We start from the raw sequence: 27,333 nt of genomic DNA, 5'->3' as shown, positions 1-27,333 counted from the left end.
CAGAGGCCCGTCGGCCCAGGCCGGGCGCGGCGCGGCGTACGTGCGCGCACGCGCGCGTGCGTGCGTGCGATTTGCGATCAGGCGGCGCGGCGGACAGCCCGGGCGGCGGGGCGGGGGGAGTTATATTGCGGGGTCCTTCCTCGCTCACCCTGGTTCCTCTCGGAGCGGAGACGGCAAATGGCGGACTTCGATACCTACGACGATCGGGCCTACAGCAGCTTCGGCGGCGGCAGGGGGTGAGGCGAGCGTGCGCGGGCCCCGGCTGGGCGCGGGAGGCGGACGGGAGTCTGAGGTGGCGGGGTGGGGGATGGGGGTGGCGGGTTGGCCCCTGGGCGGCGGCCTTCCCGCGCTCACACCAGGGGCGGCGAGCCGTAGGGGCCCGGCTGGGCCGGCGGAGGCCGCGTAGAGGCGCCTGGAGGACCGGGGCCTGGAAATGGCGCGCTCGGGGAGGGTGCGGCGGCGGTTAGGCTCCCAGGGGCTTGCTCGAGGGACAGACCCCTCCTTGTGTCTCCTCCGCCGCCCGCGACGTGTCTTTCCTCTTCCTCGGCCGCAGGGCCGGGCTGCCGTGGCGCTGAGGGCCCGGGACGACGGGCTCCCGCTTCCAGCCCCATCCCCCAGGACGGCAGGGCCAGCGCGGGGCTCTGCTGCAGAGCGGGGGTGGGGGCCCGCTGCCTTCCCGGCCGCGGCTTCCTGTTGTCAGCCCGCGCTGCAAGTGTGCTGGGCCGGTTTGGCCATGAGACCAGCGGGCTGTGTCGGGTCGGAAGGCCGAGAGAGAGGTGATTCCCTTCCGTTTTCGGGTGAGGCTGGGATTTGGCAGCTGGAGCCCAAGACCAACCAAAACAAACACACACGGTAGCATTTTCCTTTTATCCTTCCTTAGATCAGAGTGCCTTACTGACAAGTGCTACGTGCTTACTGGCAGATAAATGTTATGACCTGGAGAAGGAATCGCATTTAGCTTCGTTCTGATTCTGGTCATGCACAGACTATATGTGCACCTTGTTTAAAGGAAAAATCCTTGTCTAGTGAATTAAAAGCTTATGGTGCTTAATTCCAGGGACCCGCTCTGCATTTATTATTTTTTTATACACGAGTAACCTCATACAGAATTTAGGAGATAGGCTATGAACATCTTGATATTTGTCAAGGGCGCACTTTGCCTTTGTGTGATTTGCAGAAAGGATTACTTTCCCAGGAAAACACCACAATAGTACCTACTGAGGTGTCCAGTCTCCTGAGTTTCAATCCCAAAAGTATCTTTGTTTGGTGAAGAATGACCTTTTAATACTTCGGTTTGGGAATGGCTCAAATAAAAGCTTGTTTGGGTGCATGAGTGCACCAAGTATCATTCATGACTGTAGAACATGGAAGTTGGGGGAGGTGGAGCTACCTGTTATTTCAAAGAATACTTTATTTGCTAATAAAAAGAAATAGATGTTGGATTACATGTACAATTACTGCCTTTGGGGTAGGTTTCTAGACATCAAATTTGTAGTTAAGTCATCTTGAAATTTAATAACCAGTATTTTTTCCTTTCTCCTAGTTTCAAAAAACATTTGGAAGTACCCAGGAAAACTTAAACAGTAGTTAAGATTAAGACAGATCCAAGGAATTTTAGTTGGTTTGGGACTACAATGTTAGTTGTATTATACAAAACCTGGGGATTTTTTTTTTTTTTTTAATTCTTGCTTTTGACAAATGTACCAGATGTTTTGGTGACTTGAGGTGTTTGAGTTAGTCTTCCTGTGTGTATCAGGTTTTGACAGTTGGACTGCCTTAATAACAAGTTGATCAGAAGTAAAATTCTCCTTTCAGATGCTGTTTATCAGAATATTAGAAAAGACGAAAGACAGTGTTAGCCATTTGCCCAGATGCACTCCAAAAACTGATGTGAGAGGGTATTAGTTGGCACAATACATTTCCTAAGCTTTTTAACAAAAAATCCTTTTGCATTAAGCACTTTCTATAAATGACCTTGGAATTTTCCACTTGACTTCATCTTCACATAAAATACATAGGAGATATTGCTCAGGTAGCTAAAAAGTAGTTTTAAAAAATCTGTTGGTGAATTTGTGTGTTATTTTTTAAGGCAGTGTCTGGAGTGGGTCCAGAAACTTTACAGAGGACCAGACATGTAGTGGTGTGATCTGTGCCAAAACTCTCTTGTTCCAGATGGTTAATGTTAACTTCATCAGGTCGGAAGTTATCAGTTGTTGGGATCCTTGAAATTTAACAAAATGATAGGATCAGATGATCTTCAGTGATCAAGTTATGTTCACATCAGTACTTGTCTCAGGGCTTCCCGAGTGGCTCAACAGTAAAGAATCTGCCTGCCAATGCAGGAGCCACAGGTTCCACCCCTAGGTTCAGAAGATCCTCTGGTGAAGAAATGGCAGCCCACTGCGATATTCTTGTCTGGAAAATTCCATGGACAGAGGAGCCTGACGGGCTACAGTCCTTGGGGTCGCAAAGAGACATGACTGAGCATGTGTGCACAGCACACATCACGGTGCTGTTTACGTTCAGATACAGCGCCTGACCGTTGCAGGTGATTACCACCTATGGAATGGTCCTGTGTTGTTTCATGCTTGTTTCTTCTTTTTTTTTTTGGCTTCACCCTGTGTCATGTGAATCTTTGTAATTAGTTCCCCTACCAGGTATCAAACCCACGCTCCCTGCAGTGGGAGCACAAAGTCTTAAGCACTGGACTGCCAGGGAAGTCTGTGTTTGGCACTTTTGTAAAGCACCTTGTCTCTGGTCTGGGCTTCCCTGATTGCTCAGTTGGTAAAGAATCCACTTGCAATGCAGGAGACCCTGGTTCAATTCCTTAGTTGGAAAGATCCGCTGGAGAAGAGATAGGCTACCCACTGCAGGATTCTTGGGCTTCCTTCAATGGCTTAGCTGGTACAGAATCCTCCTGCAATGCGGGAGACCTGGGTTTGATCCCTGAGTTGGGAAGATCCCCTGGAGAAGAAAAAAGCTACCCACTCCGGTATTCTGGCCTAGAGAATTCCATGGACTGAATAGTCTGTGGAGTCACAAAGAGTTGGACACAACTGAGTGACTTCATTCACTCACTTCTCTCATCTAAAACACCTTAGATAGGATGTCTTAACTCTGTGATCAACTTGGGTCACAGGTGAAAGGGGTGGCAGGTTTGTCAAAATCTAAAAACTTGGGTTTTAATAATTAGTATACATTCCCTGTAAGTTTATTTTGTAGTTGTGTGTGATAACCAGTATGGTTGTCAGGAAGCAATGTTGAACTACTGCTTTATTTCCCCAGCCTCTGAAGGCATGTTCCCAGCAGCAGAGGGGAGAACCAGGGACTGCATTGTTGCTCAGAAATCGAGTCAAAACAGAATTCCAAATTATCAGTTGATTGTACCAGATCTTGAGTGTATTTTTGTTTTGCACTTTGCTAACCTAGCTTTCTGAGGTTCTGATTTTTCATTTGCCTTTGGCAATAACGTGCCATTGACACTAATTTTACATTTCTAACTACAAAAGGCCTTTTGAGTGCTGAACCTAAAAGGAGCATCGATCCTGAGAGTTCAGTTGGAACTTAGAATTAACAAGAATTGATATTGCTGGAATAGTACCTGCTAAAAATGAATTAAACTACAAAGTTAAATATTCTTTATTAAATTCCAGCGGGGGGAGGTTAGAATTCTGATCTTTGAGTCTAATAGGACTTAACCTTGGCATCTGTGTTTAAATGTCTGTTTATTTTAAGTCTTATGATGCAGAAGAAAGTGTATGAAAGCTAACTAGTTTCACTGACGACAGGATCTGTAAAGGTGTTGAAAGGCATATTGTGAAAACCTATCAAATGGCAAATTGCTTAGGTTTACTGTCATCCTGCTCTCCCCTCCTTAGTCTCCTGGTGCTTGATTCCAAGTCATTGTTCTCTTCAAATACTTGGTTTTACCAAGAGGTCTTTGAGATGTCAGAGATGTTCGGGCAGAAGCCATGGCATTAGAATGAGTCAGACAAGAGCTCAAGTGTTCTCTCTTTCAGCTGTGTATTAGCTGTGTGGTCTAGACAAGTTCCTTAACCTCTTTAAGCCTCATTTTCTCCACATATAAGATAGAAACTCCTTTGTAGAGCTGTTGGAATATTAAATGAGATGTTAAACTGCAGCGCGGTATCTGGAACATAAATGCTTAATGATTGATAGCTGTTGATTTATAATTTTTTAATTCTTAAAATATTTCCTTTGGAGTTAGTAAGAATGGGGAAGTTTCTATTGAGAGTTAGCTGGAATGAGTTATTGTTTTCCTGGGTATATTTCTAAAGTCAGTTAAGGGAATGCTATTCATTTTATAGGCATAAAACATTTATAATAAGCATATATAATAAGTATCATAAATTAGTATCAAGTAATTCGTTCTTGTACATTATTGGTTTGTAACAGTTCATGTTGGACTATTAAAATGCTTCTGAGATTTCTTTAAAAAAAATCCTTATATGCTTTTAAAATTTATATTTCTATTTGAAATTACCCTTAGTGTTCTAGAAAGACTTCACACAGAATCAAGGCATCTTCCCAGAAACTTGGAATGTACAAAGCAGAATGTTTGGCTGAGGGGGTTGGGGTATCAGGGAGTCAGTCCTGGATCAGATCCAGCTTTCCCTGGGAATAGGAGAGTGTTGGGCAGGAGACCATGCCTGGCTCTTTGCCTTTCCATCATTTGGACATGTGGTTAGACTTGCACACTCAGGGCACAAGTGACCAGCTGATTTTGATGGGACTTCATAGCTGTAATGTCTAAGTTGTGTTTGTGAATCATTGAATATCCTTGGATTTTTTAAGTTTGCCAAGCATATCATAGTTTTTTTTAATGTTCTTGAAAGGACCCTCGGGATGTGTTCAAGTATACTGATACTCTGTTGAAAACATGGCACCTCCATTGTACTCCAGCACAGGGTAGATGGAGCTGGTGATCCCCCCTTGTTCCACATGCTATTCTTCTATAATTGGAATAATCAGTTGCAGTTTTGGAGGGAGACCCCTAATTTTTTTTGGCCAAGCCCTACAGCCTGTGGGATGGTAGTTCCCTGGCCAGGAGTTAACCCTGGGCCCTCTGCAGTGAATGTGCAGAGTCGTAACCAATGGACCACCAGGGAATTCCCTGGAACCTTTTGAATATCTAGCTTAGTAGAAGACAGCTGGTTTCTCATAGCTGTTTCTGTATTCACTCTTAAGGTAGGTTGCTTGACATGCATTAAGACAATCCAGCCTTACAGAGGTAAACAGTTAGAAGTGGGAGGATTGTTTTAATGGCCTTTTTAGGTTAATTGTAGGTACTCTCAATTTTCACCTACTAAAACTTGCCAGGTGGTAATTTCCATAAAGGTTAATTGTAACAATAAACATCTCTTACATTAAAATCCATATAGATTTGTCTTATATTTTGAGTGTATCTTTTACCTGTGCATTTTTTTGGTAACATGATATATTGGTCCTTTGGAAAATACCAGTTCACTGAGTTAATGCAGAGCTTCCAAAAGTTGACATATTTCACTATACAGTATCAAAAATGATGTTCATTAATGTCCCCATTCAGTTCATCAGAAAAATTTCAGGAATTGGGAGACTGTCAAGCGTATGTTGATAGATACAAGTTTTCTAAAATTCTGGGTTTTGCTTGAAAGCCTGCATTTTATCATTGGCAGCAGATAGTACTGTTAGTTTCCTGAAAGGGAGAAGACTCGCTTCATTTACATGAAAGTGCCTGACACCCAAGTCTGGATCACAGTTGGTTAGTTCTTTCAGGTAAAAGTGTTGTTCCATGAAATGAATAGCTGGTTCAGCTTGTAACTCATTCACAGGAGGGCTTTTCCTCAAGCTAACCACGTACTTCTGTAAGCAGCAGAGTGCTTCATTCCCATTTGGTAACAGGATATTTTAAAAGTGGGTAGTATTTAATAAAGTTAATCATTTTGACCACTTTGTCAAAAAACATTCTTTGCTAAGGATGGCTTTTTATTTTTTGTGTGAACCACTCACTCATGGGATCTTAACTTAGTTCCTCAACCAGGGTTTGAACCCAGGCCCTTGGAAGTGAAAGCGTGGAGTCCTGACCAACCACTGGACTGCCAGGGAATTCCTCCCTCCCCTTTTCCCCCTATTTTTAAATTTAAATATTTAAAAAAACGTTTACAATACTGTGTTGGTTTCCGCCATACAGCAGTGCAGATCAGCACATTTATACATACCCCTCCTCCCTCTCCCCTCCTCCAGCCCTTCCCTGTGCCCCGCACGACCTCTCGCCAGCTCTCTGGCCTACACCTGATAGTGTGCGTTTGTTGATGCTTCTCCATTCGTCCCACACTCCCTCCCCTGTGTCCGTGTCCACGAGTTCCATTCTCTACATCTGCGTCTCTATTCCTTCCCTGCAAATAGGTTGTGGTACATACATACAATGGAATAGTATTCAGCCATTAAAAAACACATTTGAGTCAGTTCTAGTGAAGTGGATGAACCTAGAACCTGTTAGACACAGTGAAGTCAGAAAGAGGAAAACAAATATAGTATGTTAGTGCATATATATGGACTCTAGACAGATGGTATTTGATGAACTGTTTTCTTTTTTTAAATACTGCAAGTGCACGAGTAATGGTACAGTGTGGTGCCCCTGTCTTGACTTACATGGCGGCCGACAGCAAGATCTGTGGGGGTCTCTGCACACTTCGGTTTAACAGGACTACTACAGCAGGTTAGCCCATGGAACTGTTAAATGGAAGAAAGGTTTGCCTCTGGGGAGACAGAGCCAGAACCAAATAAAGGATCCTGTAATGTTCTTTTAGAGGCCATCTAAAATCTAAATGAGCACCCATCTTGGTGAAAGAGGTTACTTGCAATCCTAAAGTAGTTGGCAGGCTTGTGGCTTCATTCCTTCTGCCCTGATAAGGAGCAGATACTGTTGCAGTTTTGGAGATAAAGCAGTGAACAAGAGTTCCTGCCTCAGAAGGTTGCAGTTCTGCATTGCTTTTTGTATCTTCCAGATGTGACTGAATTACGAAGCTCCCATTCACAACAGAGAGCGCCCCTTGAAATAGGGCTCACTGAAGAGCTCACCCCAGACACTGCCCCCCACACCACCTCCAGTGTTCACCAGAAACTTGGAGAGGCTTTCATGCACATCCTGTAGTAATGATAGTTGTCAGGATAAAGGGATTTAATTCTGAGTGCTGACTGAAGGCCTTGGGAAATCCATACTTAGAGAAAGATCTACTTGGGAGTGCAGTGTCTTCAGTCGGTCCATGGGCTTGGTTTTTAAAACCTAAGCTCAAATTGAAATGTAATGTGACATCTTGGATGAGATCCTGGGACGTGAAAATGACAGACGGTAGGTGAAAGCTAAGAAAACCTGAATAAACTGAGCTTTAGTTGGTAAATGTATTGATGTTGGTTCAGTGGTTGTAATCGGTGTGTCTTACTAAAGTAAGATGTTAACAGGTAAGGGGGCTGGTAAGATGTTAATGAAATAAGGGGCTAGCTTTTGACAGCCTTACCTTTTTTGCTTATTGTCTCAAAATGAAGTAAATTACACATTTTGACCTTTCTTTGCACACTCAGAGGGTTTTGTCTTTGTTGCTTCCTTGCATTTTATTCTCAGAAAGGCAGCCTTACTGGGGTTTTATATAGGATCTAGGAAGAGTGCCTCATGCCACGTGATATATGCTAGTAAGTGTTTGTGGGTGGCAACGTGAAAGACCAAAGCTATTGATCAGCCCTACTGGAGCCATGGGGTTCTCAAGGCAAGAATACTGAAAGATGATGCTGTGAAAGTGCTACACTCAATATGCCAGCAAATTTGGAAAACTCAGCAGTGGCCACAGGACTGGAAAAGGTCAGTTTTCATTCCAGTCCCAAAGAAAGGAAATGCAAACGAATGCTCAAACTACCGCACAATTGCACTCATCTCACATGCTAGTAAAGTCATGCTCAAAATTCTCCAAGCCAGGCTTCAGCAATACGTGAACCATGAACTCCCTGATGTTCAAGCTGGTTTTAGAAAAGGCAGAGGAACCAAAGGTCAAATTGCCAACATCTGCTGGATCATGGAAAAAGCAAGAGAGTTCCAGAAAAACATCTATTTCTGCTTTCTTGACTATGCCAAAGCCTTTGACTGTGTGGATCACAATAAACTGTGGAAAATTCTGAAAGAGGTGGAAACACCAGACCACCTAACCTGCCTCTTGAGAAATCTGTATGCAGGTCAGGAAGCAACAGTTAGAACTGGACATGGAACAACAGACTGGTTCCAAATAGGAAAAGGAGTACGTCAAAGCTGTATATTGTCACCTGCTTATTTAACTTCTATGCAGAGTACATCATGAGAAACGCTGGGCTGGAAGAAGCACAAGCTGGAATCAAGATTGCCGGGAGAAATATCAATAATCTCAGATATGCAGATGACACCACCCTTATGGCAGAAAGTGAAGAGGAGCTAAAAAGCCTCTTGATGAAAGTGAAAGAGGAGAGCGAAAAAGTTGGCTTAAAGGTCAACATTCAGAAAACGAAGATCATGGCATCTGGTCCCATCACTTCATGGGAGATAGATGGGGAAACAGTAGAAACAGTGTCAGACTTTATTTTTTTGGGCTCCAAAATCACTGCAGATGGTGACTGCAGCCATGAAATTAAGACACTCCTTGGAAGAAAAGTTATGACCAACCTAAATAGCATATTCAAAAGCAGAGACGTTACTTTGCCGACTAAGGTCCGTCTAGTCAAGGCTATGGTTTTTCCTGTGGTCATGTATGGATGTGAGAGTTGGACTGTGAAGAAGGCTGAGTGCCGAAGAATTGATGCTTTTGAACTGTGGTGTTGGAGAAGACTCTTGAGAGTCCCTTGGACTGCAAGGAGACCCAGCCAGTCCATTCTGAAGGAGATCAACCCTGGGATTTCTTTGGAAGGAATGATGCTAAAGCTGAAACTCCAGTACTTTGGCCACCTCATGAGAAGAGTTCAGTTCAGTTCAGTCGCTCAATCATGTCCGACTCTTTGCAACCCCATGAATCGCAGCACACCAGGCCTCTCTGTCCATCACCATCACCCGGAGTTCACTCAGACTCACGTCCATCGAGTCCGTGATGCCATCCAGCCCTCTCATCCTGGGTCGTCCCCTTCTCCTCCTACCCCCAATCTCTCCCACCATCAGAGTCTTTTCCAATGAGTCAACTCTTCGCATGAGGTGGCCAAAGTACTGGAGTTTCAGCTTTAGCATCATTCCTTGCAAAGAAATCCCAGGGTTGATCTCCTTCAGAATGGACTGGTTGGATCTCCTTGCAGTCCAAGGGACTCTCAAGAGTCTTCTCCAACACCACAGTTCAAACGCATCAATTCTTCGGCGCTCAGCCTTCTTCACAGTCCAACTCTCACATCCATACATGACCACAGGAAAAGCCATAGCCTTGACTAGACGGACCTTAGTCGGCAAAGTAACGTCTCTGCTTTTGAATATACTATCTAGGTTGGTCATAACTTTTCTTCCAAGGAGTGTCTTAATTTCATGGCTGCAGTCACCATCTGCAGTGATTTTGGAGCCCCAAAAAATAAAGTCTGACACTGTTTCCACTGTTTCCCCATCTGTTTCCCATGAAGTGATGGGACCAGATGCCATGATCTTCGTTTTCTGAATGTTGAGCTTTAAGCCAACTTTTTCACTCTCCTCTTTCACTTTCATCAAGAGGCTTTTTAGCTCCTCTTCACTTTCTGCCATAAGGGTGGTGTCATCTGCATATCTGAGGTTATTGATATTTCTCCCGGCAGAGTTGACTCATTGGAAAAGACTCTGATGCTGGCAGGGATTGGGGGCAGGAGGAGAAGGGGACGACCGAGGATGAGATGGCTGGATGGCATCACAGGCTCGATGGACGTGAGTCTGAGTGAACTCCGGGAGATGGTGATGAACAGGGAGGCCTGGCATGCTGCGATACATAGGGTCGCAAAGAGTTGGACACAACTGAGTGACTGAACTGAACTGAACTGGAGCCAACCCAGTTATCACCTAGAAGTACTAGAGGCAGAGAACGCCTGATGTTCCAGTTAGCCCAGAGGTTAATACGCCAGGCCATGGTACCTTGTTACTGGTCTTAAATGACAGCAACAAGACCTAAATTCTGTATAGTTGTTTTTGTGCTGGGTCTTCACCGCTGCACCTAGGCTTTCTCTGGCTGTGGCAAGTGGGGACTAGTCTTCCAGTTGCAGTGGGTTAGCTTCTTGTTGCAGTGGCTTCTCTTGCTGCGGAGCACGGGCTCTGGGGCACATGACTTGGCAGTTGTGGCGCACGGGCTTAGTTGCTCCACAGCATATGGGATCTTCCCGGACCAGGGATCGGACCCATGTACCCTGCATTGATTGACATGCGGCTTCCTATCCGTGCCCCACCAGGGATGTCCTGTTTAGTTTCTGATTTACTTAGAAGTCTGTAAAATTCTTCCCCAGAAAGAACAGCATGTGTCCTTCATTATTTCTTAGATACTTTGGAATTTTGTTTCATCCACTTACTGATTGTAATCCCTGTCCTATTAATCTCTTCTCTTCTTTTTTTCTTACAGTCACCCTTCCTCCAGTCTCCTCTCCTCTTTATCTTCGCTTATTCACATTATCATGTTGAGTTCAGTGTTTTGTCTGCTGTCTGGAAAATAGAGTTCAAGTGGCTTTTGCGCCACCCTGCAGAGATGGTGCTCATTACTGTCTCCTGAATTTTCCATCATCTTTTACTTGGGATGTGATTTCTTCTTTGTAGATGCCTGGACCCCCGTAGCTGAATTATCAGCTGCTTGCCAGTAGGAACTGAGTCTTAGGTTTGTGCCCTTTATATGGTGCTCTGTATTTAATAGACATTCAGATACTTTGTTGACTTGAGTGAAGAAACATGATCTGTCATAGGATTATGGTCACACATGGAGTTGAAAGTTGGCTTTCTGAAATGACTGAGGATGTAGTTATTACTTTAAAACTTTCACATATATATATATTTTATCAATAGGCTGTCCCTGTCGGCAGCAGGCATGAGTGGGCAGGACCCTTGCTCTATGGGGGCAGGTGATGGGGGCTGGGAGCGCAGCACAGACCTTCAGCTCTGTCTTTGAATTGCAGCTTCGCCTTGTCTGTTGCCTGTTTTACGTCCACAGCTGCTAGTCAGCCTGCTTCTGCATGAGCAGCGTATCCCGCAGGGTGTTTAATCTACCCATAACACTTCAGAATTGTTACTAAACTTTTATAAAGCAATCAGTCTTGTGAAGTATCTTTATGGTCAGTCTCAAGCTCCTCTATAACATAAAAAATTGAATATTTATAAAATAACAGATGCAAAAATGGAGGTACAGAGGTGATTTAGAGAAGGTCTTTTACCAAGCTAAGGTGCCAGATGAGTCTTCTGTGTTTTAACCTATTTTAGAAAGTGCTTTCATGTAACATAGCTTATTTAGAATAATAGTTCTGTCTAAACTTAAAAAGTATCTCCTAAGAATTTTAGCTCAAAGGCTTTCTGACATTTGACTTTTCATTTGATTGGTTGATGACAGCGTGCATCATTTTATTACTTGCATGCGTTTGCTCTGGGGTTTGTCTCAAGTTGCTGGCGCACTGTAGGTTCCTGGTAGAGGAAATACACTGAAATCTGTCCAGCTCCAGCCCCATTGCCCTGTAGTGTCTTCAGTGAACTACTCAGTGAAAAGCTAAAAACCACTCAAGTCCTATAGAGCTGAGGGCACCAGGTAGGGCAGTATTTAGGACTGACTCTCTAATTTCTTGAAAAAAATCTATAGTGTTAAACCGCTGGCAGTTGTGTGAGGCTAGGGTGAAACGAGAGGGTTCATGGGTCTGAGTTGGCTCTTTCCACAGCTCCTGCTCTTAAAGCACTGCTTGCCTGAAGTGGGGTTCCTCAGGCTTCCTCTTCCCAAAGCCAGAGCTGGCGTCTGACCATCCTGCGTTCTTGCTAGTCACGGTCCTTATCAAGGCTCATGAGGCTCTGGCCGCACTCAGTCAGAGGTCGGTCCACCCTGTCTCTTCAGTCCTCTGTCCAGCACCCCACAGAAGTTCTCACATGCCCTTTTAGCAAGTCTTTCTCTCTCCTGTTTTCTTGGTTCATTAAATGTACCCCTGCCAGATTTACCATTCTTTGATCCTCACCTTCTCACTGATTTTTTTTAAAGATCATTTTAGCCCTTTGCCTTTTTTATGTATCTGTGTAAATATATACACAAGCATGTGTGTATGCATTTACAGTTATTTTTGTTTTATTTGTGCTATTCAGACATAAGCTACTTGAGAGCAAGGGGCTGTTTTCCACCAGGTGTTACTTTAAGTGTTTTAAATTATAGTTGGTTCTCTGTTTTGACAGTTTTCTGTGTGTTTGTACTGTTTTTATACATTCAGTACCCAGTCCCAAGGAGTATCTTCCTGAAAATGTTTTAGGTTTTATGGTTATTGAAATGCAAAATAAGCCACATTCACTTGTAAGTCTGTTTTTCTCTTATTCAAGTGTTGTCTTAAAGGTATTTATTATCAAACATTTGAGGTATCTAGAATTCATGTCAGGCAAGTTGTGGAATTTCTTTCATGATATTTCTAGCACTGTGTGATTTTAAAAGTCAAGTTACTTTCCAAGACCTGGTATTAATATTATACCTTGCAGAAAAAAAGGGAAGATTGCCTTTGGGCAGACCTTTGACTCATGTGAGGAGACTCATTTGCTTTAAGTGTCTCTTATTAGTGGCACCTCCCTCTCTTAAATTTTTTTCCTCTAAACATTTTATTTTGAAATCTTTCAGGTCTGCAGTAAAGTTGAAAGAACATGATACAAGTGGACTGTAGTAGATTCGCAGGTTTCACAGTTGTCTGTCTTTATAGATTCATGCACACACACATGACGTTTGTGCCAAACCCTTTGAAAACAAATGCTGTCCTGACACTTCATTCCTAAGTAAGTTTGTCTTCCTGAGAGCAGAGGCATCCTGCTAACTGTAGTACCGATTATCACTCCTACGAGATTTAATGCTACAACAATATTTATACACACCAGTTTCAAATTTCTCCATCTGCTTTTTCTCTTATGGCTGTTTGTTCTGGGATCCAAAGGTCATACGGAGTCATTTCATTAGTCTCCCTGCCTTAGAAAAGTCTTTCATGACTTCTGTGCATTTGAAGAGTCTGTGCTCAAATAGAGGGCATGTCATTTAAATTTGTCCCATTACTGGAGATACTAAGTTCAGTTACCTGTTTACAGTGGTAACTGAGCCTTGCCTGAATCAGTCACTACTGTGTTGGTGTGGTTTTCTAATTACATGATTCCTCCTGCATTTTGTAGCTGACATCATTATTAATGTAAAGAAGAGCTCCCCTCCCTTTCATTATTTTAGCAGACTAGTGTAGGTTCAGAGCAGAATTGGTGAGAAAGTCCAGAGTTCCCGTGGCCCCTGCCCCACAGAGGCGCAGCGCCCCTGCTGTGGACATCTGCATCGCCCCGGCACAGTAGCCCGGTCAGCAAGCCTGCCTGACAGTGTGCAGGGGGGTTCCCTCCTGACGGGGTGCGTTCCGCTCTGTGGGTTGGGCAAATGTATAATGGCCCCACTTATTTTAAAATTACCTGTAAAGCATTGTAAATCTCAGGTTGTAGATGGCCGCGATGGTGGTCGCTGTTATTCTACACATACACACTGTGTGTCAAGCTGTGTACGCAGCAGCATATGTAATTTCTCAGTAATTCAGTGTCTTTTTTAGTATTGACACAGTTTTCCAAATAAAGCTTAGAAAAATTGAGTAACTCCTCCAGGTAAATATCGGTAGAGCTGGGATTTAAACCACTGCCTCTCACATTAGCAATGATGTGATGGAGTCAAGGTCCTGCCACTTGTAAGCTCTGTGAAAGGGAAAGTCGCTCAGTCGTGTCCAACTCCTTGCGACCCCATGGACTGTAGCCTGCCAGGCTTATCTGTCTGTCCATGGGATTTTCCAGGCCAGAATACTAGAGTGAGTAGCCATTCCCTTCTCTGGGAGATCTTCCCAACCCAGGGATCAAACCCAGGTCTCCCGCATTGCAGGCGGATTCTTGACTGACCGAGCCAGCATGGACAAGTAAACGCCTCTTGTCTCAGCTGAGGAAATTGCACCGAGGCTTAAGCGAATTAGTCACGTGCGTGTATATTTGACCCAGCGAGGCAGTGCGTGGCAGAATGGAGGGCATGTATGTGCGTAGTGCTTGCACAGAAATCTGTATGAGAGCATGTTATCCATCAGACAGTAGCAAGAGACAGCTATATTGTGAGTGAGTTAAACTTCAGCTTCAGGACAGGAAGTTGGACAGTGCATTTCTGTATGTGTTAGTATTATTGGGTGTGAGGGAGGGCATTGGCTTAGGTTCTGTTCTCCTATTCTTACTGAGGGAATAGGAGAACCCCTTTTCTGTAGGAGGATGTTCTGTTTGGATTTGATTCTCTAGGGAAATCTATGTTTACACAGATTCTGTATTTCTGGACATTTTTGTCATCCAAAAATAGGCATATTTTCCATAAATGAATTTTGGAATACTTGGTCACTTCAGGACAATGTAGCTGGGTTTATTTCACCAAGGTGGGGTGGCTGAGTGGGAGACGTTTTCCTTGGCCCTCCGGGGCAAGCGTGCTCGGGCAGACTTGAGTCCTGTCTCTTCCCCCCTAGGTCCCGTGGCAGTGCTGGCGGCCATGGTTCCCGCAGCCAGAAGGAGCTGCCCACAGAGCCGCCCTACACAGCCTATGTGGGCAATCTACCTTTTAATACAGTTCAGGGCGACATCGACGCTATCTTCAAGGATCTCAGCATAAGGAGTGTACGGCTAGTCAGAGACAAAGACACAGACAAATTCAAAGGTGAGTTCAGGGGGGTTTTACTGTGTTATTGTAAGGGGGAGAGTGGGTCTGACGCGGAGGGCTCTAGTTAGGAAAGCGTTGGAACATTTGCCTAGTCCGGGTAGTTGAAATAAACATAGCCCTTTAACTCATAGGCCTTCAGTTCTACGTGGCAGGGAGGGGAGGTACTTATAATCTAGTTTGTAGAAAATGTGGCACACGCCGAAGTAAATCTGGAGTGTGCCTAGCCCGTGTAGCGATTCTGTCTCTGCCAGAGGAGTTCCCAGGAACGAAATGAACAAATGGAACTCGGGGCTTTTCAGGTGTACATCAGCTTGGCTGACCCGTGCATCTGGGGGTGGTTTTCCTGTGAAGTCCACAAAGTAACCTAGTACTTGTCACTGTACATTTGTGACTTCAGCGCGTGTGTTTGGGGAAATGATGGGGTCAAATTTCAGATCAAGTCCGTGTCTGTGGATTAGTCTCTTTAGGGCTCTTGAGCAGAGAAGGGCTGGGAATGGGGAATCAAATGGCATTGGCATCTGGCTGAATGGAGGGGGCTGTGCCTGTATTTAGTGCGTGATGCCGGGTCCAAGGGCATTTGGTTTGCTTTGTTGACCCAGAAATGCACCCATGAAGAGCGCAGAGGCTGCGGTGGGGTGGGGGCTGCACAGGAAGCGGCGGTGCTGCTCAGCAGAGTGCGTCTCTGTTTCTGTCGTTTTGAAAGCTTTCTCACCTAAGAACCTAGACCCTTTCATCCTAAGTGATCAAATAATGAAAACCTGTGTACCTGTTAAGCTTGTAGAAGTAAGTCACACTGCGAGGAAACATTAAGAATTCAAATTCAAGGTACAGATATGTGGGTGAATGGTCATTACCAAGGCATTTAGAATACAGCTTCTCATTTGCTGTGGACATGACCATAAAAAATGATTCCCACTAGGTTTTCTTTCTGCCACTTTGTTAGCATTCAGCCTATTTGGGAATATTTTATCTGAGGGGAATACAAATGTGGGGGTGAAGCCAGCCTCAGGGCCAAGCCAGTGGCAGCATTTTAAGAGTTTGTCTCATACAAGTGCATCTTCGGCAGCTCTAGTGTGAGGCAAGTGTGAGCCCTAGAGGGACCAGGCGGCTGTTGCCTGTTTGAGTTTGGAAGTGGTTTTCTCAGTTCCTCTAAACATTGAATCCATGTGGGAGAGGCATGGATACGGAGGTGCAGTCCGAGCTGGGGATGGGGGCTCTCCAGCTGTTCTTTGTGTGAGCAGATGGTGAACAGGAAAAGTTAGGACCCAGGCTGTAGCACTTGCTGTCCCAGTAGGGTTTGAGGGTGAATTGTAATCATACAGGAGGGGGAGGGGAGGGGGTAATACAGGGGGCAGTGTGAGCACAGGGGCCAGTGGGGGAGGGGGCAGTGGGGGAAGGGTCTTAACCCAGATTTAACCCAGGGGGCAAGGAGAGGGCATGGACTAGAGTGTGGAAATGCTAGTAGAAGGGAAGGCTTATTCAGAGGTTTAAGCGGGGAGAGGGGGTGTGTGGTTTCCTCTGCCAGGAGTGTCCTCTGTTTACAGGCCTGTGTCAGAATGGAGCATCAAGGACTCAGGTTGTCAATAAAGCACCCAGACTAGCTGTCTTTAATTAATTAGCCTTCTGAAGAGGATGTGATTGTTGCTGAGGGTGTGTTTTTTAGCTTTGTAAAACAGATTTTATACCAACTACCTGAGCGGTAAGTAATAGGCACCTTCAATGTAGTGTTCCTTCAAAGCGTGTTTAGTATCCAGTTTGAAATCTGTGTCTTAAAGCCCCGTTAGATTTATTCAGAAGTTATTCAGAAGTTAGACGTCATCCAGAAGTCAGAACTAACAGCTCTTCAATGACCCAAGCAAGGTTTTAATGTTATGGTTAAAAGGTAAAGCTTTATAAAAATAGCTACTATTTCAATACCCAAATAGGTTAGCACTTTCTGGTAGAATATAGTTAGGAGGAAGGACTTCCAGGCAAATTCTATTTATTAGAAAGTAAAATATGCACTTTCAGGTTCTGCACGTCTGTGGCCATCTAGGCGCAACAGAAGTGGTAGTTGTGATGTAGGAAGTGGTACAGACAGGATCCCGATGTATCTTTAACCTGGAGTTCCTGGAGGAAGTCAGGGTTTGTGTTCTCTTGCAGGATTCTGCTATGTAGAGTTTGATGAAGTGGATTCCCTGAAGGAAGCCTTGACATACGATGGTGCAGTAAGTATATTCAGGTCTTCTCTGGTGGTAGTCGCTGGATTTTTTTTGTCTTGCCAGTACTTACCATATTTTCCCCTTATTAGCTCTTGGGTGACCGGTCACTTCGTGTGGACATTGCAGAAGGCAGAAAACAAGATAAAGGCGGCTTTGGCTTCAGGAAAGGTGGACCAGATGACAGAGGTGATTGGTTCTTCTACAGCTGAACATAAAAGTTGCTCTATGCCCACTGATTACAAGTCTTGTAGGTTGTAGTAGACCTCTTATCTCGTGGGTCTAATTAGGTATTTATGAGCTTTTAAAAACATGTAAAATCTTATAAAGAATGGGTGATGCTTCTGCAAGCCTGGGTTTTTTTCTTCTTCCTTTTGGCAGCAAAAAACTTTTCTAAAATTTCAGTGAGGTTCCCATCACATGAATTGTACGTCTTACATGTTTGTGCAGCAAGGTAATGACCTCAACTTTACCTTTTTTGTGTATTCTCAGGAATGGGCGGCTCTTGAGAATCTCATGGTAGATGGGATTTCCAGTATCAGTATTTAAAGTGTCACCACTTACCCTTTTTGGTGGCCTTGCTGCCGTTGTATGGTTCTTGTGAGTAGCCTGCCTGGCTGGACTACTGCCTTAGATCCTCTCACAAAATAAACTTTCCTGAAAGGTACCCAGGCACGCATTAAGCCTCTATTAGAGCCTCAGTGTTTTGGGGTAGGACGTGAAAGCTGCTACGTCGAGACCAAGTTGAACTGATCCACCTTGTTTTGTTATCATTTCTTTGCCTACTGCTCTTAAAACATGCCTGTATCTCACAGTGAGTCTTTCTCCTTGGTGGGGTCTAGTGTGTACGGCACGAATAGACGAGTGTTACTTCTAGAAGTAGTGTGGAGGTTCTAGAAGCTTACAGAAAGCCTCATACTAATGGTTCCTGGTGGCTCCCTCCTAGATAGTAAGAAGTAGTCCTGTTGACCTCTTTGTTTCTTAAAGGTGGACATAGTCCTTGATAATTGCTTTTCTCAACTCATCGAAGCAGACTTGTGGGTACCTCCTTGTGTCGATTCAAGAGGTCAGTTTGCATGCCAGGCTTTGAAGAGTTGATGTCCTAAACATTTCTCATCTCTCTCTCTCTTTTTTTTTTTTTTTAATGATGAAAGTAGTTAATATTTGGTCAAAATGTCCATTGTAACCATAAGGTAGAAAATGAAACACAGGTCGTTTCTTTCCTGTAAACTGGAGCTCATCTGCACTGGCCACCTTGTGAGAGGAGAGCATTACTGCCTCCCCGCAACCCTTTCGTCCCCCAGAGCAAAACTCTGTAGAAGGCAACTGGTGGGTGTGGGAAGAACTGGTCTTGGAAGTCGAAATTTTCTTAAAGAATTTATTTCCAGTACTGCTTTAGCTAAACAGACAGCTACTTATATCTCTTGAATAATTTAATTACCCCAAGTCCTGTAGCCAATCAGAAATGAGCTTATTTATAAAAGTACAGTATAATCCAGTAAACCTGTAATTTTATGTATAAGTTAGTCTCTGATTGAAAAATGCAGCAGACGTCATCTCAGAGCCAGCTCAGGTGTAGTTAGTGACTCAGTGAGTGGTGGCCTCCCATCTGCAAGCTTTGCATTCCCTGGTACTGAGGAAATAGCAGAGCGAGTTCCCGGCTCTGGAGGTTACCAGAGGAACTAATACCTTTCTGCTATCTGCTTAGCTTGGGTTTTTGTGACTCTGAAGCAAGACATACAGTGACTGTAGCTAGAAAAAGTACCTTGCGACCAACCAGTGTAGACTATACTGTATCTAAAACCAGCAGTGCCCAGGTGGTGGAGTACAGCCTGTGCAGGTTATCTGTGTAGGTAGACCTCTCTGACTCTCTAACGATGTCTGTTTTTGACACACACTTCTTATTTAAAAAAATTTCAAGCAGTACAAAAAATACGAAGAAGAAAGCAAATAAGGTCCCTGTCAACCAGAAATAGACAGTTTGTTAAACTAAACTTTGCAAAGGAAGCTCAGAAGTTTCTCCTGGATAGTGTGCCTCCTGGAAATCTGCCGTCACTCTTGACGGGAAGATGGTTGTCAGTGTCAGGCCATCCTCTTTATTCCCCATTGCTCATGTCAGGAGAGATGCTGGAGCGAGGGTGTCACTCGAGGCTAAGGTACGCAGGCTTGTTTTCTTTCCCCTGCTGTGCTTTTGTCTCATGATCCTGGATGGAGTACTGATAGCAGTTGTGTGTATGTGCCTTGTCAGTGTAGGTGTGAGCTGACTTGTTTTATGCTAAACCCTGAAGCAAAAATTAATCTTGTTAAAGGGGAATTTACTTTCATACTTGGTGAGGAAAGGTACACTTCACAGTTTAGTTTGGGGAAAATGTCAGGTTAATTGTTTGAGTACTGATTAAGCTTCTTTAATGAATGGTGAATGCTCTGGTTGTTAAAAGTGATTTCACAAAGAACCTTAGACTTGATTATATGTGTCCAAATTAGGTTTTCCCCCAGAGCAGTGCTCCTGCTGGTCTAAGTCTTTTTACAATTGTTTTCATTACTTGTTTTGTTAAAAACTGAATTGTTCAAACAAGTAGTCTCTGAACTGAGTTTCAGATAACTTTATCAACTTACAGATTCCTTGCTACCTTTAAAGACCAAAAAAATTAAAACCTTACCTACCAATCAAGGTAGTTGATTCTCTGTATTCACAATGTTAGGTTCTTGCAAACACCCGGTTAGCAGATCCTGAGCCGTTGTTCCTAGGGGAAATACTTGCCATAGTGAGGCTCAGTCTTGTGAGCCTTTGGTCATATTTTTGTCAACCAGTTGATACATCACCGTTGTTTAATATATACGTAGTTGATTCGTTAACGGTGAGCTCACAGGTGACAGCGCTGTAACCCCTGCCTGAGAAAGGCTTCCCTGACCAGGCACACCCAGCCGTCTTGGTCTTCGGAGCACTAGCCAGCACTCGGGCGCGGTGTTGAGGTGCTGCTCAAACAGCAGAGTCGCTCCCAAAGAACGCAGAAAGTGCAGCGTTAAATCGGTTGTGAAAAGGGCACTCGTATTTGAGCCGAGGCTTGTTCGTAACTCAGTTGGGAATATATGTGTCAGGTGACAAGTCTTTCCCTGCCCTGTGCATGTCAGAATGACAGCAGAAGGCCCCAAGTATTGATTTCGGGATTACAAATCTGTTTTAGTGAGTAGACAGATTTGCAAACCTGAAATCTGTGAATAAGGGGGACCAACTAATGTATCAGAAGACTGTTCCTCAAGCTCAGGATCCTTCTTCAGGTATAAGTTCCTACAGAGCTTTGAGCAGTGACACCATCCTTGGAGTGAATAAAAGTAGTCACCTGCAGGAGCTTAAACATAGAGGGCAAGCGCATTTGTTTAATTATAATCTTAAATTTTTATTGAAAGCGAAAGGTTGTACTGTTAAAAGGTTATCTTAAGACAATTCGCCCCCTTCCCCAGTGACTTTCAGTTAAATACAAAACAAAGTAAGGCTTAAGGTTCTTAAAAGTCCATTGAGAAAATGTTTTTCACACTGAAGACAATGGCAGCTTACTCTAATTTTAAATGAGATGCAGTTCACTTGTGTTGGTAATTATTTTAGCGGATGCACAGAGGACTTGGGGGGAAGCCCTTTGCAGCTGTAAGAGGTGTGGGTTGGATGTGTGGTTCCTGCTCTCTGACTCCCTCTTTGGGAAGGGAGTGGGCCTGATGAGAGCTTTGGTTACACAGAGGTGCTTTGCTTTTAGAATGATACACACCTGAATGGCAGCAGAAACTGGAAAAAGGGGAGTGGTCACCCAGGGGTGACTTGGTGTTTTTATTTTGTCTTCAAATCTAGCTGTGTGTGTGATTTTGCATTCTAAATTGTAACTTCTAAATTTCAGGGTTTTTTTTTTTTAACAACTATAGATTATAATCAGAAACAATAAAATGTGCTTTGAGTTTTGTTTTAAGCCTTGTTAGGATACAATCTTACTGACTTCTCCTACAAACTTAAGAATTTAAACAGCTCATTTAATTTTTCTCTCCTAAGATTCTTTTTTTTTAATCTTCTACGATTAAAAAAGTCTGTCAGTGTTTAAATTGCCCAGCAGATTCACATTTAAACCCGTTTTGAGTGCACTTGATCTCGGAAAAATTTCTGATGCTGGACAAACTGAGGCATTTTAAATGGAGCGCAAACAGTTCACACAGCTGTATAATCAGCTTTGAGACGGGAGTATAAAAAATCCTTTGTGGTTCTCTTCCTTCCACAGGTTTCAGGGATGACTTCTTAGGAGGCCGGGGAGGGAGTCGCCCAGGTGACCGGCGAACAGGCCCCCCAATGGGAAGTCGTTTCAGAGATGGCCCTCCCCTTCGAGGGTCCAATATGGATTTCAGAGAACCCACAGAAGGTATGATGGTGACGTGTAAACGGGCGGCAGGAGGGCGCCTTCTCGCGACGCCTCGGTAAACCGCGCTGTGTTTCCCTCCCCCAGAGGAACGAGCACAGAGACCACGGCTCCAGCTTAAACCTCGAACAGTCGCAACGCCCCTCAATCAAGTAGCCAACCCCAACTCTGCCATCTTTGGGGGAGCCAGGCCCAGAGAGGAAGTCGTTCACAAGGAGCAAGAATGAGCTTGTGGTGGGGAGGGAATGGGGGTGTGGGGGGCGTTCGCGCGAGACCACAGCCTGGCTCGCCCCCCGGACCGGCAGTCCTGCAGTTACCATTCCTGCGCCTGACCTTTGTCCTCCTTTCTTACAACGGAAACACAGAGCTTGTGAGTGCATGTCAGCAGTTAACAAGTGGTTTTTAGTACATTCTTGGCTTTGCTGTATCTGCCTAGTGCCTGTTTTGTGCTTTTTTTCTTCCCTGCCACTCCTTTCCCCTTTCCCTTCTGTCCTCCTCCCTCCCCGCTCCTTGTCTCCTTCCGGCACACGAGTTTCTCTAGAGGGGCAGAGGCGGCGCCGTGCGGGAGCTCTCTGGGTTGGAGTGCTGCATTTCTCGCCATTGCTTTCGCTTTTTACTTCTGCCGCACTGGCCTTTTCCTTTGCCTTTTCTCACTGCTTCTCTTCTGACCTGCATGTCGAGTTCTGTATTGCTGTGGCTTCCGAGGAAGAAAGCAAGTCCCACGTTGGATAGCCCCTTGTTTTTAGTCAGCTGGGATCAACAGACAGCCTTTGGGACACCTTGCTTTCAAAACAAGGATAAAGTATCTGTTGATCTCTGCAGATTCCTTCCTATAACTATTTATAGGTAGTCCTGACTCCACTACCCGCTTCCCAGATGGGCTGTTCACGCGGAAGAGGCTCACGTTTCAAACAGCAGAACCTGAGAGAATGGTGTGAACTGTCGGTGGGGCATGCACACAGGAGGCAGACTCAGTGCCCTGCTGCGCTCGCGTGTTTTTATCACTCTTCCAGCACTGTGTCCAAGCTGGTCTCCCTCGGGCACCAGCCGTGCTAGAGGCCCCTCTGTGGCTGGATGTGGTGAACTGCCGTCCAGCTTCCTCTCCGCTGGGCACAGAGGTGCTTTGGGGGCCGCAGGGGGCGGCGCTGTGCTGGGCTCACCCCTGTGTGGACGCGGCTCCCTCTCAGACCCCCACTGTGTGTCCTGCCTCACTCTGTGCTTCTCTGTCCCCCAGCATTAAGTCACAGTGAGAGCCTGTGCTTCCCACCGTCCCTTAATTTTGGAATGAAAATGGGCCTAGGATCTGGCACTTTACTCTCTCACTTGATGAACTGAGAATTTGACTATGCAGAGCTGTCAGGTAACAGGGAGGTGGCCCAAGGTCACCAGGTCTCAGCTTCAGGACGTTCACTCCCACATAGAGTGTTCAGCTCGCACCCAGGGCCGGGCAGCTAGGCAGCAGCTTTTGAGCTCAGACACCTATGTGTGAACACATTTTTCAGCACCCGAGTCCCAGTTCATCCCACTGGGAGCAGTCCGGGCTCGGCTAGAGCCCCGGAAAAGAGAGACCCTCACCAGCAAGACTGGAGGGCCGGGGCAGCCGGGCCTGGGCGGCGCGCTTAGGAAACAGCTCCTCGTTAGCTGCCGCCCTCGGCTTCTCCCTGTCCCCAGGTCTCAGCAATCCACAGAACTCTGCCTCCTATCCTTCCTTCCACCTGTCATCTTTGCTTCTGAGATAAGAACCATTTGTGTAACACCAATACTTACCTAAAGAAAGACATGCATTATGTGGTTGTAATCAAACCTGATGCTTTCAGATGACCTACTTACATCTTCAATGTGGAAAAGATTAAGAACAAAACAAATTCATCTAAACTTCTGGGCAATCCAGTTGACTTTTAAATGTAAGAATGGAATTCCAAACACTTAACACATTCAGCTATATGACGACAGAAAGTAAATCTATGGATATGGTATTTTGTGAATGATCTTTTAAATAAAAGAAAACCTTACGTAATATTTAATGCTTGTCTTTATTTTTTTGAGTTTTTTAGCTGTTCATAAAACTAACAATTTTATATTTGGAAAGTCATGTCCAAATTTAGTAGGATGTCCTGTTCAGTGGGCAAAGCCTCTTGCTTTCAGAAGTTGCAAGATTTGTGAGATTATTTTAGAAGCTTGTAATGATTAGAAATGGAATGCCAATTTTTCTCTTTTTTCCCCCATAAAAATAGGTTTTGGTTGGGTAATCCTGGGTGTGCCCTCATGTTAGTGCTGGGTGCTGCTTCTCGGCAAGCAGATTGTATGTTGAGGAGGTGCCGCTGGTAGTTTGCTGGTTTCTGTGGCCCAGTGGGCAAGGTGCAGGGCTGCAGACTATATTTGGGAGAGGCCCGACTGCTGGGGAAGGGGGTGAATCGACTTACCTTGCGGTCGGAGCCTGACTGCAACTTAATCTGGAGAAATGAGTGGGGAGGGTGGGGGTGTATGCCACCAAGTACCTGAGCGACTGTTGACTTCAGTTGCTCCCCAGCAAGAGGACTTGATTTCAACTGGTGTTTTCGTTCAGAGGGGAGCGGGAGCATCCCTGAGGCTGAAAACCCCCTGCCCAGAGTTAAGCAGGTGGGACTTGGTCTCCTGGAGGGGTTTCCTGGAACTGGTGGGCAGAGGCTTGAAAACCAACTCTCATGATGAGAAGCCTTCCCACGGATTCCGTCTTTGCAGGCCTGTGGACCTCGGAAGGGTCCTCTAGGTCTCCAGTCGTTCAGAGGTTTCTTGTAATTGAAATGAGGCTGCAGCTGACTCTGCCTCCCCCAGATGTGGCTGTCACTGCAGTGGTTGCTGCTTCACAAGCACCATTTTTAGAGACCACGGGAATCATTTTAGTACCTGCATCGAAGGTATGTCTTTCCCCCAAATAAGCACCTGAATAAATAGGGTCAGTTTTGCAAATATCTGTACTAACTATGTGAATGTTCCACAGGTCGTTCAGACAGATCGTTGACATCTGGTTTCTCTCTGCTATTCTTGAACTGGCTTCAGAGAAACCGATTTTAGTAGAGTGCCAATTGAGGCCCTTTTAATAAGGGGTTCGGGTTTCTAAGAATGTTCTTACCCTGGAGTCCATTTTGTCAAGAGGCCGAATTGTTTCTCCAGGTCCCAGGAGAGGACAGGTTTCCACAGCAGGCATCCAGAGGCCCGAGTTTCCCATCCTGTCTCTCATATTCCTTCAGGGAGGCCCCGGTGAGCGGGAAGCAGAAAGAGGGCAGTGGTCAGGAGGCCTGTATGTAGAAGGAAGGTGTTGGGAAGTTGTTACCTAGCGTTCCCTCTCAATTTGTGATTGCTAAGGATTAGCCTGGTTCTCTCCATGAAGGAAATTTCTTGGTGGAGATTAAGTCTAGAAGAAGAACTGATTCACTTGAGTTTTGTAAAGCCACTCTGGCTTGAGACCTGCTAGAAACAGCGTTTCTTTGCTATGTCAGGAGATGGTGCAGTGCAACCTCTAGAGACTATGCCTGTTTTTTGTTGTTTTTTTTTAAACAACCCTACTGTAATTAATCTCTTGTCACAAGTTGCACTTCGAGTACACTTTGGCTTCCCTTCAGTCCTCAAATTCCAAATGGCTGTTGAGGTTGTGCAGGGTCACTCGCACCACGACAGGGCTCGCTGTTCAGAATGACAGCCTCACTAGGACCTGACGGCCTCCTGGAAGATGGAGTCAGCGAGCTGTTTCCGGCTCAGCTTGCCGCGTGCTGTCTGCAGAGCAGGACCCCTCACCAGAGCTTTTGTAGGGCCATCAGGGAGGGAGACCGACAGATCACATCTCGAGCTTTCTGATGTCACTGATGGTTCTCCTGGTTCTCCCCACCCTCCCCAAACAGTTTGCTCAGCCTGTAGAGCAGTGAATCACCCTAAAAGGTTCCCCTGAGGGGAGGCTAGGTGGACAGCAGGCTACTCTGGGCCCCTGGGCCTGGCCACTTCTGCCCTTATTGGTGAGGAGCTTTGCTCTGTCGCATTTTCTTGGCCAATCTTTAACGCCATTGAGATGTTTGTGTTGCTTTTTATTTGAGGATTGGAAAAGACTTCGATGCTGGGAGGGATTGAGGGCAGGAGGAGAAGGGGACGACAGGATGAGATGGCTGGATGGCATCACTGACTCTATGGACGTGAATCTGAGTGAACTCTGGGAGTTGGTGATGGACAGGGAGGCCTGGCGTGCTGCAATTCATGGGGTCGCAGAGAGTCGGACACGACTGAGCAACTGAACTGAACTGAATAGGCTTAAAAACACAACTAGTATCTAAGAGTTTTCCTTTTGCAGTTTTTTGTCATGAGAATGAGTCAGAATAGTGAAAGACTGTTTATTTAATTATAACCTACAACTAATCTCTTCCCACATCTGTAACCACACTCTAACTGTAAAATATTAAATATACAAACAAAAGCATGCTCCTTTGCTGTGGTGGGCTCTTTGGTTTTCAGTTCAGGAACTTAGAGAAAATGTTTCCTATACCTGTTCACCGTGGGACAGAGGGCAATAAAATCATTACTGGCCTGGAAACTTATCTTTTCTAAGCGGGATAGGGAGGCAGGGAGATCAGAGATGCTTTCCAGGTCACCAAAGGGCTCTGTAAGTAGCACCAGGATTCCTCGGAATTACTCTTGAAATACAGAATATGCTCACCAGATTTTTTTAAGTAATGTTTCAAAATATAAATGAAGATGTTACAAACTAAAAACACATGAAGTATATGAAGATTTCCTGCAAATTGGTAAGAGAAAAAGAACTCAGTGGAAAACTAAGCAACAATGAACAGGCATTTCACAGAAGAGGAAATAAAGTGCTCAACCTCAGTAGTCAAGGACCTGCATCAGGACTACAAAGAAAATACTATTTTACACCCATCCAAACAGCAAAGATCAAGAAGCCTGACAAACCAGTTGCTGCTAAGTTTGTGGGTCTTCACATGTTACAAATGAGAGTCACTGAGTACAGCCACTGTGGGAATTAATTTGAAATGAGCATTAGCCTGAAAATTGAATGGTCCCACCCTCTAGCCCAGCGGTTCCTCTCCCAGAGATGCACCCAAGAGAAATAGCCCCACAGCTTGTGTTAATTTTATACACACACACACACACACAAACCACTTTACAAATCCCTATATCCAGAATAGAAAACAGTTTTTTAACTATGTATAGCACAGGGAACTATATTGAGTATCCTATGATGAACCATAATGGAAAAGGATTTTTTTTTTCTTTTTTAGAAATGTGTATGTATAACTGAATCACTGCTGTATAGCAGAAAGTTATACAACACTGTAAGTCAACTATACTTCAATTTTTTAAAAGTACTTTGAAGGCTAAAAAAATACACATAGATGACAAAAACATCACTTAGTTATGAGGGAGGCAGAAGAATGAAGGAATATTCTTGGTTCTGCTGGGTAGTGAGCTTAGGACCAAAGAGAAATGTCATAAATGGCTGGGCGTGACGGGGGGCAAGAGTGATTCTTGTTTGCATCGTAAAGGTTGAGAGTGGCAGCAGCTTTATAGACAGACTCCAGGGGCTTCGAGAATGTTGTATATGCTTCTCAATGTGCATATATCTGAAGAAAATCCATCACTTCCCATCAGCCTTGAAAGGATGCCCCAGAAGATTCTCAGGGTTAGAACTTAAGATCTTAGAACTGCTGTGTTACTACTTAGCTTGCTTCTGTAACAATTGTGCACACAACTGACACTCAGCTGTGAGCTGAAAAGCCAGACAGTCCTGTTTGGAGTGATGAAGACAAGACGGTGGTGATGGCTGTACGGAGCTGTGAATAATTAATGCCTCTGAGGTGCCCACTTAGAAGTGGGAAAAAATGGTAAATT

At 44.9% G+C, this 27,333-nt stretch overlaps 1 protein-coding gene and 1 non-coding gene across 2 annotated transcripts; both read left to right on the top strand.

Moving 5' to 3' along the window:
* On the top strand, positions 1–23,483 carry EIF4H (eukaryotic translation initiation factor 4H). Its single transcript, XM_069571009.1, has 6 exons — positions 1–236; positions 14,677–14,864; positions 17,010–17,074; positions 17,158–17,254; positions 21,325–21,462; positions 21,547–23,483. Exons 1-6 carry the CDS (start codon positions 178–180, stop codon positions 21,684–21,686), a joined length of 687 nt encoding a protein of 228 aa, XP_069427110.1. The 5' UTR covers positions 1–177; the 3' UTR covers positions 21,687–23,483.
* Positions 15,712–15,834, top strand: LOC138429827 (small nucleolar RNA SNORA32). The gene has a single exon (XR_011252915.1). It is a non-coding gene; the product is annotated as a small nucleolar RNA SNORA32 (small nucleolar RNA).
* Positions 23,484–27,333: the final 3,850 nt, after the last annotated feature.

Source organism: Ovis canadensis, chromosome 24 (assembly GCF_042477335.2).
Source record: "Ovis canadensis isolate MfBH-ARS-UI-01 breed Bighorn chromosome 24, ARS-UI_OviCan_v2, whole genome shotgun sequence".
Classification (NCBI taxonomy): domain Eukaryota; kingdom Metazoa; phylum Chordata; class Mammalia; order Artiodactyla; family Bovidae; genus Ovis; species Ovis canadensis.
This window is presented reverse-complemented; position numbering and strand designations above follow the sequence as displayed.

What these genes read in the sequence shown, in the direction of transcription:
- EIF4H (XM_069571009.1), top strand. Translation starts at nt 178, where the DNA reads ATGGCGGACTTCGATACCTACGACGATCGGGCCTACAGCAGCTTCGGC. An exon ending in AGCTTCGGCGGCGGCAGGGG is followed by an intron (nt 237 to 14,676) that starts GTGAGGCGAGCG and finishes CTTCCCCCCTAG; the next exon opens with GTCCCGTGGCAGTGCTGGCG. An exon ending in AGACACAGACAAATTCAAAG is followed by an intron (nt 14,865 to 17,009) that starts GTGAGTTCAGGG and finishes GTTCTCTTGCAG; the next exon opens with GATTCTGCTATGTAGAGTTT.